Consider the following 14,299-nt stretch of genomic DNA (forward strand, 5'->3'; position numbering starts at 1 on the left):
TAGCCCCCATAAGAACGATCTCCCGATTTAACTCCTTGGGTTTCTAGAAACCGTAGTTTTTATCTGATATGCCTGAAATTGTAAATATTCTGGTATTTTAGGCTCACAAAAACGTGTATCGGATTAAGTTTTTATCGGTCCATTTGGTAATGCCTCCATATAGACCGACTTCACTTCTTGAGGGTGTAGAAGGCGCACTGATCATGAAAATTGTTTGAAACTCAATGTAAAATTTCCAGATTTTACTTCTACAGATTTAAGATTTCAAATCAAGACGTTATTTTATAATTTTCTTGCACACTTACAAGAGATGTTAATGATTCCTCTAAACCTCAAACAAAAATGGTTCTTATAAATCCAGAATCTGATATAGTCCTCATAGGTGAAATCTTTAAATTTATCTTCGGGTTGTGTCCTCAAGTCCTCAAGCCCTCCTGAAATTTCAAAGGAAACCCTAATATTTGGTTCATGGTGGTGGGTATTTAAGATTCGGCCCGGCCGAACTTACTGCTGTATATACTTGTTCATTTCCTCCTTTGTGGGTTATAGCAACATATATATATATATATATATATATATATATATATATATATATATATATATATATATATATATATATATATATATATATATATATATATATATATATATATATATATATATATATATATATATATATATATATATATATATATATATATATATATATATATATATATATAATAATAATCAGAAAGTAGAACTATTCTTTATATCTGTATATATATATATATATATATATATATATATATATATATATATATATATATATATATATATATATATATATATATATATATATATATATATATATATATATATATATATATATATATATATATATATATATATATATATATATATATATATATATATATATATATATATATACAGATATAAAGAATAGTTCTACTTTCTGATTATTGAATTATTGCAAAGCGATTGAGTTTTTTTCGAAAGCTTTTTTCTCCTTTCCTAACATTACGTATATCACAATATACTTCTCTTGGTGAGATCCATTAATCTCTGGTGTTATCTCCACTCTGCTTTCCTCTGTTGCTCTACTGGTTCCCGACTACGTCATTACTATCACTATTCTTCTATTTACCATTCTCTTTCTCTCGTATGTAATATTGTGTGCTCTACTAGTAGAGACGATTTTCGTTTTGTTTTGGTTTCTGAGTTTCATTCCTTTTGAAATAATTTTTGTCGACTTTGTTTTGATTCCCAAGACGACCAAAACAAACTCCAATATTTCATCATTCCATTTTGTTCCCGATGTTGTGAATAGTGAAACAAAACAAAAAGAAAAGTCAATGACCTAGGGACTAGATATCTTTTGTTTTGTATTTCGATCTTGAAGAAAGTTACATACACCCAACGAACATTTTTGGATGAGAAAATTTTTTCTCAGGAATACATGGTTTATTCGACCCCGATACACAGTGATATAACTTCTATATATCACAGTACATTGTCTACTTCCACTCCTTGATCGGTATTTATCAGCTTTCATATCCAGATATGTCTCTCGAGAAGTTTATTCGGGTCGCAGATAATTTGGCCGTATTTGAGGCCAGTCTGAAGGCTAAAGACTTTCCCATGTCCTCTGTCCATGCTTTGGAAGTCCATAAGGAGGAATTGACCTCCATATGGGAACGACTCAAATATTCTTATGAACAGTGCTTGACTGATATTGAAGCCTCTGCCCAAGACGTGGGCGAGGGTGGTGATAGTGACAAGACTGAGGAGAGCTCAGAGATAAGTGTGGTACGACATAAGTACACCAGTGCTTATGTTACATATTGTCTGTGTAGCACAAAGATTCGTTGTCTCATACACCAGTTTGATAATCCAGGGGGAACCCCTTCAGCGAGTACTGCAACAAACTTTGGCTTTAAGCTCCCAGCTTGCGAAATTCCTACTTTTACAGGAGAATTTTCTGCCTGGCCAACATTCCGTGACATATTTGAAGCGACTTGCATAAAAAATCCCCGATTGAGTTCCGTGGAGAAACTCTTCCACTTACATCAAAAAACTCGGGGAGAGGCAAACGATATTGTTTCGAAATTGCCACTTACTGGTGATAATTTTATCCTTGCGTGGTCCAACCTCTGCTCTCGTTATGAGAACAAGAGGGTTCTAATCAATATCCAACTTAAGAAACTATTTGGCCTTACTTCAATATCCACGGAGTCGGCAACCTCCCTCAAGACGCTCCAAAGAACCATAAACTTATGCATTTCTTTGCTCCGACTATACGAAATTGATGTTGCTAGCTGGGACCCAATATTCGTTTTTATATGCTCCAATTGTTTACCAAATGGTACTCTCACGCTATGGGAACAAACATTGTCGGACAAAACTTCTATCCCTAAGTGGTCAGCTCTAGATACTTTCATCACTAATAGGCATCGAACTCTAGAGTCTGTTTCAGAGATTAGAAAAGCCGTTGATTCTTCTGGTTCGCCGTCTGGGCATAGTTCGGAAATGATGCACAAATCGGATGCCAAACTGAGCACGACCACTGTCCGTGCATTTCAACATAATTTGACTGACCCGAAGTGTCAAATGTGCCCAAAGGAGGCTCATACCATGCGCAAATGTCCTAAATACAATCAAGAAGTATGGATTATGCGTAAATTGTTTCTCTAGGGCCCACACTTTGAAAAATTGTAAAAGTAAGTTCTCTTGTTTCAAGTGTGATAAGAGGCATAATACTCTTTTACATATCGACAAGGCGACCCCCGAGAAACCATTTACTCCTCAGGCAGCATCCTCAAAATTAAATCCGAATTCCCCGTCATTTTCGTCACCCGATATACAGTCCACTGACCTTTCAGAGAATTCGATTCAGTCATGCTTTGCTGAAAGCTGCAGGGGTGTGTTGCTTGGGACCGCGCTTGTACGGATATCCTATAATGGTCTATCATACAGGGCCAGGGCTCTAGTTGATTCTGGTCTCAGGGCACTTTTATATCGGAGAAATTATTTTACTCAATGAGACTTCCTTTCAAGAAAAGTTCTGCAAGGATCACTGGTTTGAACAACACCGTTTCGGCTTCCGCGGAAAAGCAGTGTACTTTTATTTTAGGTTCTACACTAGATGATAGTGTAGAAATTCCGACAACTGCTTTAGTAGTTCCGAATTTGTCGGAATGTTTGCCTTCCAGCACTATCGAACATAATTTTCTCGATATACTTCCAGACATTCCGCTAGCAGATCCCAAATTCTTCTATAGTTCGAAAATCGACATATTGTTGGGCGGGGACATTTTCCCATCAATCATGCAAAAGGGTGTTTGCACTCAGATTGGTGGTTCATTACTAGCACAGGAGACGGTGTTTGGCTGGATCCTTACCGGTCCTATTCCCATTCGAGACAGTTCTTCAACTTCCACAATATTGACTAATTTCAATGAAATCTCTTTGGGAAAAGAGATTTCACGTTTTTGGGAGGTGGAGGAACTCCCACGGAAGAGATTTTTATCTGCATCCGATCAATACTGCGAGGATTTATTTCTACGGACCACAAGGCGTGCTCCAAATGGAAGATACATTGTTTGTCTTCCGTTTAAAGATGATTTTCCAAATAGAATTTCAATAGGCTCGTCTAGAGGAGATGCAGCGGCTCGTTTTTACAGAAATGAGGCCCGTCTTTTGCGAAATCCCCAATCCAAAGCGGAATATGATAATGTTCTTGGGGAATATATTCAGCTCGGTCATATGGGTAAAGTATCCCTACCTGATCCGATAGATGCTTCTGGTTATTATTATTTACCGCACCATGCGGTAATAAAACCGGAAAGCACAACAACTAAGGTAAGAGTTGTGTTCAACGCATCTTTCCAGACTTCCAATGGTGTAAGCCTCAATGATGTGTTGCACATTGGTCCGGTTTTACAAAATGACTTGACTATTCTGATTTTAAGATGGAGATTTTTTCGGTTTGTTTTCAATGGTGATATTACGAAAATGTATCGCCAAATTCTTGTCGATCCGAAGCATACCCCCTTTCAGCGTATCATTTTCCGTCCCGATCCAGACCTTCCTATCCAAGATTATGCCCCTTATTTGGCTATTCGTACTCTCTTGCAGTTGGCGGACGATGTAAAATCCACTTATCCCAAGGCAAGTGAAATTCTCCGAAACTGTATGTACGTCGACGATGCGCTAGTGGGTGCTCATTCTATTCTCCATGCTAAGCAGGCCAGGGATGAGTTAGTAAAGGCCTTGGAGTCAGCAGGGTTTTCCATGAGAAAGTGGACTGCCAATTCCAAAGAGATCCTTTCGAATATCTCTCCCGATGACTTGCTTAGTGATGATTTCCTGTGTTTGGATGATCGAAGTACTGCCAAAACTTTGGGGATTCGATGGAATGGAATGTCGGATTCCTTTTTCTTTTCTGTGGACCCTTTTCCTGGGACAAACGAATGTTCGAAAAGGCAGGTTCTCTCCCAAATTTCAAAGTTATTCGATCCAGCGGGGTGGCTCTCCCCATGCATTGTGGTTGCTAAAATAATAATGCAGAAAATCTGGATAGAAAAGACAGATTGGGATGAGAATATTTCCCCAGATACCCAATCCCAATGGAAACTGTTCCAGTTAACTATCCTCATATAAATTCTATTAAAATTCCGCGGTGGTTTCAATACATTCCAAACAGCGAGGTCCAATTCCACGGCTTCTGTGACGCCTCGGAAAGGCGTATGCAGCGGCCCTTTATATTCGAATAAAGTCCGGCAATTTTACAACTACGGCTTTAGTTTCATCGAAAACTCGAGTGGCACCCATAAAGACGTTGTCAATTCCGCGTTTGGAGCTATGTGGGGCAGCTTTATTAGCGGAAATGATTGATACCATTATTCCCCAATTGAACGATTCTACGATTGTCCTTTCTTGGTTGGCAAAACCCCCGGGTTTTTGGACAACTTTTGTCAAAAATTGTCGAGGTTATCAATCCATCCAATTGGTCTCATGTCACCTCTGAATTAAATCCTGCGGACCTAGCTAGTCGGGGTTTATATCCCCAAGAAATTCGCGATAACGAATTGTGGTGGCAAGGGCCTCACTGGCTCAGATATGAAGCCGTAGAGTGGCCAAAGTGCGACGAGTCCCACACACAAGTTATTGAGATGGAGAGGAAGTCGATTCAAGTTAATTTTAACTATTTTGACAAGTTTGAGGATGTCCTCGATCGTTTCTCATCTTTTTCGAAAGCCATTCGTGTCATTTCTTATGTGTATCGGTTTTATTTCCGCACCCATCCGAATTATCGAGCTAGTTTTCATAGCACCTCCACGAAAATTTCACCCTCCGAAATTCTTATGACCCAAAGCGAACTCATATCCATTACCCAGAAAACTCATTATCCAAATGAGTACCATTCATTATATTTGAAAAACCCTATATCCAAATCAAGTCCGATTTTGAATCTAAATCCATTTTGTGATTCGGAAGGTATTTTACTCCTTTGTGGTAGGCTGGCGTCAGCCTCATCCTTGTCATACAATGAGAAACATCCTATACTACTCCCGTATAATAGTCAATACTCTCGTCTACTCATTCGTTTTATTCATGACATTTCTCTTCATGGAGGTAACCAACTGGTTCTCAGATTGGTTAGAACGCAGTTTTGGATTCCCAAAGCGAAGAATCTCATAAAGACTATTATACACAAATTCAAGACATGCGTGATCTATCGCCGTAGAGTTCAAGCTCAATTGATGTCGGCTTTGCCCCCAGAGAGAGTCGATTATGCCCGTCCTTTTGCCCATACTGGACTTGACTTCACTGGATTCCTTGGCATTTCATTCCCCCAGGCGCCCCTCATATGGGGGGCCTTTGGGAAGCGGGAGTGAAAAGCTTTAAACTCCACTTTCGTAAAATTGCCGGAAATTCCAAATATACATTTGAAGAATTCCAGACTCTTTTATCCAGAATCGAATCTTGTTTGAACTCGCGACCATTGTCACCAATGTCTGAAAATCCGACAGACTTCAATGCTTTGACACCAGAGCATTTTTTGATCGGTTCGCCGATACTAGCACCTATCGATCCAAATATTCGTGAGGCTCCTACTTCATTATTGAACCGTTGGCAAAAGCTCAAATCTATCCATCAACATTTTTGTGCTCGATGAATGTGAACCAACGAGAATATGTTGTAAAATCCTACGGCTATTGTATAAATTGTTTGGCCCACAATCACTCTGAGGGATCATGTTTCACTAGGACAGGATGCAAGATTTGTCATGGAAAACACCATACCTTAATCCATTCACATCCCAAACTTACAACGTCACGGACTCGTCGCAAAAGTAGAACTAACACAATTACGAAAAGGGCCTCGTCGCAGACAGCCTCAAATCAATCCGCTAACTCTCCTAAGAGAAATATTCCAAGTACATCAAATCCACCTACCGCGATTGTTAGAAAAACTTCTTTATCCGCTATCATAAGACAAAACTCCATCACATTGCTGCCTACAATCTTGGTCAAAATCCTTTCCCGAGACCAAATCCATATCATGAGATGCCTTCTCGATTCGGGAGCTCGCTCCAGCTACATATCATCCAAGATTGTTGACAAATATGGTTTAAAAACTTTAACACTTAACGACGAATCCATTTGTCCTCTTACTTTAGTATCCGTCCATGATTCCAAGATTCAACTACAAGTCATCCTCAAAACAAACAGCAGAGTTTCCATCTCAACGCCTCGTAAATCGATTTCCATAGCACTTTTGGAAAACTTCCACAACATGGTGCTAGCCGATTCCAAATTCTATAAATCGTCGCCAATCGATGTGGTCATTGGAATTGATATATATTCAAAAATAATTAAAGATGGCATAATCCACCGAAAAGGCATTCCGACGGCTCAAAATATTTGTATCTTGCCATCGCACAACTACGCACTATATAAACGACAAAGAAGAATGTGAACTAATCTTAAAATTGTGAATTAATACCTAGATAGTTAGATTGATTATTTTATAGCATACTCCATTTTTATTAATTATTCTAATATGAAACAAAATATGAACTTATGAAAATATGAAAAATTCCATATTGAAATCAAAATTTATAATATAAAACAAGTATATACGGCCGCAAGTTCGGCCAGGCCGAAGCTTATGTACCCTCCATCATGGATTGCGTAGAAACTTCATCTAAACACTGCCATCCACAATCGAATTACTTAAGTTGCGGTAACGCTTGCCGATGGCAAGGTATCTTAACCCTTGTGTATGTGATAACACTGGAAGCGATACCAGCGTGATGAGGTCCCGTGGGACCTACAATAAAAAAAGGATGGTAGAGAGGTTATCCCTACGATATTTTTCGATCATTTACTGTAGGTGGACTCTTCTATAATGCACAAATTGCATATATAAACATTTGGTTGTAAATATAGGGTTTTATTTAATTTTTAATAGGATACAGATAATGTTAAAATTTTTGATTAGTATACTAGTGGCCCTGATGTTTGACGCTGGCGTGGTACCTATAAGTATCCTTATACGTACCAAGCAACAATATATTGTTTTTGTAGTTGAATGTTCTTAACAAACTGGATTTTTGAAGGAAAAACAATACGATTTTTTTTAGTGGCGTTCGTTTTGCTCGCAGTATTATGTGCACAGTGGTTGTTTCAAACTTGGTCCAAATTGAGGCACATCTTGCCAAATTCCAGGAGCCGATAGGTCTGGAAAATGTATAGAAATATAAAAACTTATTTCGACCACGATTTCCATGAAGTTCAAATAACCTTTTTTGCACTTTTACTCTCACTACACGGTTGAAAAAGACTGTTTTTCATATGTTTGGCTATAAACATTATATGTTTGGAACACAATTTTTTAAACACAATATTTTTGAGTGCAAGCATATAATGTTCATAAACTAGCATAACATGTTTGGGACATATATGTTAATATGTTAGAACATATTATGTTTGGGACATAAAATGTTTGTAAATATAATATGCTTGGATGCAAACATATATTAATTTAGAAATAACCTATAAACATATATGTGTTTAGTAGCTTGGAGCGCTTTTTAACAGGGAGCGATATTGAATTAAGTTGGTGGTTGTTGCTTGTTATTACAAAATTAACATTTTATTTTTCCTTGGGCAATTGATCAGCTACTTCTTTGATCCTTACAAACTGTGTGGTCCGCTGTTCGAATCCCCGTCCGGCAAAAGGTAAAATTAAAATAAAAAAAAAATCATAAAATTGAATAATTTCTTCTACAATGTTTGTATTACAGAAAAAGGTGCTAAGAACTAAAAAATCTCGTGGAAGTGAGAAAGATGTCGGGGAATATACAATTATACAACTTGCGGCCGTATATACTTGTTTTGTTCTTTTTTTTTACATATATTCCAGATATGTTCGGAAGATTCCGAAAAAATGTTCAACATTACATTGTACTATATTAAATTTTGAACTGTAAAATGTGTCTTATTAAAGACCTAAAGTCAGAAAAGAACAGTGTTTGCTATAAACGAAATGGACTGTGTTGTTGTTTCAAAAATAAATTTTTTATTGAAAAAATAAAAATTTTGTAACAAACGAATTTTTTGGTGATAAAAGTTTAAAATTTTCGAAGCAATTCAAAAAACTCCCATATACAGTCAACAAAAAGAATTTGTGCACCTATCAATTTGAAGTAAATTGTGAAACGAAATGGAAAATATGAAGTAAATATATATGTACACCCTCAAAAAAATCGCTTCTCTAACATATGTTCCAAAAATATTTTGCAGGATGCACATATATTATTGGATATTGCCGAAACATTATTATGTTTTATGCGAACATATTATATCTTTGGAAGCAATTTGAGCCCAAAAATATTATATGCTTGGAAGAATTTTCTCCCCAAGAATATTATGGTCACATAATTTTCACTTCCACGAATTTTTTTAGTTCTTTGCACCTTTTTCTGTAATACAAATAATGTTGAAGAAATTATTCAATTTTATATTTTTTTTTAATTTTACTTTTCGCCTGGACGGAGAATCGAACGGGGAACCATGCAATTTGTAAGTCAACACACTATTACTGGTCTACGTAGCTGTTATAATCACCAATAGACAATTATCGTTATAAGTTGCATTTATATAGCATAGTTTGCAGCGCCCAAGAGCCGATGCAAACAAAACATTATTCAACAGAAACATATATCTGGCCTCGTGGAGCAGTGGTTAGCATGTCCCCCTTGCATGCAAAGGGTCCTGGGTTCAATCCCTGCTCCGACCGAACACAAATTTTTTATTTTTGTATTTATATTTACTCGTATATATTATTAAATTAAATTTTTACAATGAAGCTTTGAAATGTGTGTTATTAAAGATTTACAGTCAGAAAAGAACATTGCTGGATATAAACGAAATGGACTGAGCTTTTGGATGAAATATTATTTTTTTATTGAAAAAAAAACAATTTTGTAACAAAAAAATGGCTTTGACATAAAAGTTAGAAATTTTCGAAGAAATTCAAAAACTCTACCAAAAGAAGAACGTGAAGTCGAGTATAAACATACATAATTTTATAATATACACATACATTTAGGCGTGAACTACTTTTTACTAGCATTTAACACAATTTTAAATGCATTTAAAATTTCTCGTATTTTAAAATACAAATAAATATGAATAGTTATTAACGAATAATTTTGTACTTAATTTAATTTTTACCTTTATGGCCGGAATTAAGTTGGCATTATCGCTCTAAATTGGCCTTGTTTTCACGTTTTCTTTTCTTTAATAATTCATTTTAAATCAAATAAACTTTTTCAATTGTTGCTTTGGATCGAGTTTTGCCGCTTAAATGAAAAATAATTTTAGCGGCAAAACTCGAACTTAATGTCCGCTTTTTTTACCAAAAAAATATACACTAACAATAAATAAAAATTAATGGTTTAAAAACTAAATATTACAAATTTTTAATATTTGTGTTTGGCCAAGATAATTACCCCAAGTAGACGTCCCATATTGTTCAGGAATACTTGCTATACAACACCAAAAAATATAACCTCACCTTCCGCAGAGCCCGGACATGAATCCAATTGAACACTTGTAGACATATGTATATGAAAACAAAGCTGAATAACTTTCAAAATGTTTAACAAAGAAACTATCAAAAATGTCCTTATTAATATATGGAGCTCAATTCCCGTAGATTTGACAAAAACCATACAAAATATTAAAAATTTGTAATATTTAGTCAATTTTCGTGTCCAAGTTTTTTTTTGTCAAAGTGAAATTAACTCTTTATACCCTTTACCACTACTGTGGTACAGGGTATAATAAGTTTGTGCATTTGTATGTAATGCCAAGAAGGAAAAGTCTGAGACCCATCGTTTAGTATACCGATCGGCTTAGAATTAAATTCTGAGTCGATTTAGCGATGTCCGTCTGTCTGTCTGTATATGTAATTTTGTGTACAAAGTACAGCGCGCAGTTTAAGTCCGATCGTCTCTAAAGCAAGAGTTTAGCCTTGATTTGCTTCAAATTTTGCACAAGGAGTATATTTAATAGTCTAATTAAGTTTGCCAAATTTGGTTGAAATCTTTTCAAATTTAGATATAGCTCCCATATATATCTTTCGTCTGGGTTCCACTTATATGGCCTTAAAACCCAGAGTTTTGCACAGATTTGCTTCAAATTTTGCACAAGGAGTATATTTAATAGTATAATTAAGTGTGCCAAATGTGGTTGAAATCCGTTCAAAACCAATTGTGGAGTTTCCTCCAATTGACTCGATAGTTTCCACAGAGAATATATTTAATATGCAATTTAAGTGTGTCATCTTGATCTAATTTGTTCAGATTTCAGATAACGCCTACATATATTTTTTCTTCCGGTTTATACAAATATGGCCAAAATACCCACATTTTACACAAAATTCTGTGATGATTTACTAACAGTGCGTCTCCAAATCGGTTAATATATAAATATTTGTACACAGAAAAAAAAGTGTCTTGTAAATTTAAGGACCATTTTGACTTCCACATAGTTCAACAAATTTACTGTAATATAGTTCATTTTTCGTAACCACAACGAAAATTAACTTAGCTAAAGGAAAACTTATAAAAATTCAGTAAATGTTTTTTAGTTCACTAACTACGAAATGGGAAGGATTTTTCCTTAAATAAATTTCCAACACAGTAGTTAATGCATCGTTGATTCTATTATAAAAATACATGGGCAATATAAAAATCTTACTACGAAATGTAGACAATTTACTAAGAAAAAATTTTGTATGGAAAAAATTTTTTGTAGTAAAAATTAACTTAACGACATTACCGATTCGTATGATGGCTACCTACAGATTATTTCCCTTTTTATTATAAGTTGGAGTGTTTTTCCTCACATTGAAAATTGTAGATAAAGTAGAATAAAAAGTAGTTAATATAATCCTTGCCGGGTGTATATCATTTTTTATAGATTCCTCATAGATTTGGTATATATTTTACCTTAACTTATAGATAGAATTCAAACTAATCAATAAACGTGCTACTGGAAAATGTGAGTGCATCATGTGAGGGAGTTTTTAAGAGACATTTTGTGTATATCTCGTATGATTGTTTGTGTTTGTTATTGCGTCATTTATGCTGTTGTTGGTTGTTTTGATTCTAGAGACAATGGAATGTTCCTTGTGTGTTGTTGGTATCTTTTGTGGTGAGAGTTGTTTTCTTGCAATAGCGAGATCGTGTGTGTGTGTGTGGAGTTGTTTTTCTTTACGGAGTTGTTTTTCTTTATGGCTATTTGTGTCCTTGAGTTTTATTGTTGCATTCAGTTATGTTGATGCATTTATGAAGTGCACACGTGGTTTTAATTTTGCAAAATTGTACGTGAGGTATTGGTGATTATTAATGAAAATACATTTATTTCGAAACATTTTATAAACTGAGAAGTGAATGATGTGATGTTAGAGTAATCAGAAACGCTTTTTATTGATAAAAAACAAATAACAGATTAAGGAACTGTATATTTCTGTTAATAGTTTAAAATTAGTGCGGATTTTTAATAGATTTACATAAAAAATATACAACATGAGTGGTAATAGGATGATCTATATTTATTCTACATCTGGATCACAGGTTGGAGATGCAACCATGTTTTTGAATCTATATTTTTTATGTTACAGCAATTCCTACAGGTGAGTACTAAGTTCGAGTTTAGACGCTAAAAATAAAAATAAATTACTAAGAAAAGTGTAAAATTGTACGTCTTCCGATACAAATTTAAATATAACTTGATGGAGAATAGCCCAAACCAAGTTTTTTATAAAGATTATTTTTTTATAATGGATTATTAAAGAAAACGTATCATGAAAATTGCGATGACAATTGGAAATTATGTCTAATTTTTTTTTTCATTTTTTATTTCAAATATATTTTGAGAATAATTTCAAAAACGTCCCATTAGTCCATGGATATGATTTCAATAATGTACCAACTGGATGGATTTTTCAATGTGGTAAGTTTTCTATAAACGGTATTTTGTCCGTTTTTAATAAAACTAAAATTTAAATTTATTAAAAATTATTATTTTCACTTGCAGGTAAACAGGTCTTGTAATGGTATTTTTTTGAATATTCTTACTGTTTAATGCTAATTAAGCTGATATCCTTATTGGCTCTAGGAAACACTCTTGAAAACCGTAAGTTAAAAATCAATATGAACGATAGAATTTGATAATATTTTTCTTATATTTTGTATAACTTTGCAATTTCAGATGCTTATAAGACAAATCCGCCCTACAAAAGTTAACCAAAATCGATGAAATTGGACAATTCAATATATCTTTTATCTGGATAGAAAACATGGAAATTTAAATTAATTAGTTTAGTCCTAATAACGTAGAATATTACTCTTTTGAAGAAGCAATTACTAACTACCGACAAGTAACTATACACTCTTAGAAAAATATGTTTTTCATATGTTCTGATATAAACAAAATGTGTTTCGGGCACAATTTTTAAACACAATTTATTTAAGTGCAAACATGTAATGTTCCTAAACTAACACTAAATGTTTGGGACATCTATGTTAATATGTTAGAATATATTATGTTTGGGGCATGAATGTTTCATAAAAATCATATGTGTGAATGCCAACATATATGAATTTACAAATTTCGACTAAACATACATATGTTGTGATATTTTATTCAAAGCGACAGAGAGAGAGTATAGAGAAAGAAATAGAGATGGAAACCGGGAGAGTTGACGAAAGATATCAACATAACACACCGAAAGAATCAAAAGAGAACAATTTCTGTGAAACCGTTTTATGATAAGGCCAAAAATTTGATATGCTTAAGTCTAAATATTATTTAATTTGAATAAAGAGAATGGACATTCCGAACCAAGAGAATAGACATTTGAAAAACAAACAGCATACGTTTTCGCCTTGAGAGCAGCATTTTATGTATGTGTGGACATGTGTTTTGTTTATCATTTTGGCATTATGGGCACAATTTTTTTCTTGGTTCGTTAAAAGAAATCAGTGGTCTTCATAAAAATAACAAAAAAGGGCACTATACTCTTTTTAGAGTTGGGACAGTAAAATGAAATAAGGAGGAAATAGTGAAAAATTACGCAGTAAAATGTATAAAAACAAAGTTTAGTTCCTCTTTATTAATAAGTAGTCCACGAGGAGTTGACGGACACCTTCAAATATAAAAGCGGGCATTAAGTTCGAGTTTTGCAGCTAAAACAATTTAAAAAGTTTATTTTCTTTAAAATAAATTATTAAAGAAAAATAAAAGGCATTTTAGAGCGATGGTATTAAATGCTAGTAAAAAACTGTTCACGCCTAAATAAATTTATGTTTATATTATACAATTATTTATGTATGTTTATACTCGACTCCACGTTCTTCTTTTGTTAGAGTTTTTTAATTCCTTCCTAATTTTAAAGTTTTGTACCAAAAACAGTTTTTTGTTACAAAATTGTTATTTTTGCAATAAAAAAATAATATTTTATCCAAAAATCAGCCAATTTCGTTTATATCAAGCACTGTTACTGACTATAAATCTTTAATAACCCACATTTCGAAGTTTCATAATAAAAATTTAATATAGTATAAATATAAATGTGTAAATTAAAAAAAAAAAACAAAAAAAATGTTCGGTCGGACCAGGGATTGAACCCACGACCCTTTGCATGCAAGGCAGACATGCTAACCACTGCTCCACGTGGCAAACAAATGTATGTTTCTGTTAAGTAATGTTATGTTTGC

General features: G+C 34.1%; 1 protein-coding gene and 1 long non-coding RNA gene across 2 annotated transcripts; both read left to right on the plus strand.

The window, feature by feature from the left end:
• Positions 1-3,039: 3,039 nt before the first annotated feature.
• On the plus strand, positions 3,040-6,181 carry LOC142224584 (uncharacterized). The gene is made up of 4 exons (XM_075294366.1): positions 3,040-4,387; positions 4,755-4,991; positions 5,050-5,802; positions 5,862-6,181. The coding sequence occupies exons 1-4, from the start codon at positions 3,040-3,042 to the stop codon at positions 6,179-6,181; spliced, it is 2,658 nt and encodes an 885-aa protein (XP_075150481.1).
• Positions 6,182-12,456: 6,275 nt separating this feature from the next.
• Positions 12,457-12,813, plus strand: LOC142223780 (uncharacterized). The gene is made up of 3 exons (XR_012718895.1): positions 12,457-12,533; positions 12,618-12,716; positions 12,792-12,813. It is a non-coding gene; the product is annotated as an uncharacterized LOC142223780 (long non-coding RNA).
• Positions 12,814-14,299: the final 1,486 nt, after the last annotated feature.

This window comes from Haematobia irritans, chromosome 2, assembly GCF_050003625.1.
Source record: "Haematobia irritans isolate KBUSLIRL chromosome 2, ASM5000362v1, whole genome shotgun sequence".
Lineage (NCBI taxonomy): Eukaryota > Metazoa > Arthropoda > Insecta > Diptera > Muscidae > Haematobia > Haematobia irritans.

Coding starts and splice junctions, on each gene's coding strand:
- LOC142224584 (XM_075294366.1), top strand. CDS start 3,040: ATGAGACTTCCTTTCAAGAAAAGTTCTGCAAGGATCACTGGTTTGAAC. Junction 4,388..4,754: donor CCTGTGTTTGGATGATCGAA/GTACTGCCAAAA, acceptor AGGCGTATGCAG/CGGCCCTTTATATTCGAATA. Junction 5,803..5,861: donor AGAGAGAGTCGATTATGCCC/GTCCTTTTGCCC, acceptor TCATTCCCCCAG/GCGCCCCTCATATGGGGGGC.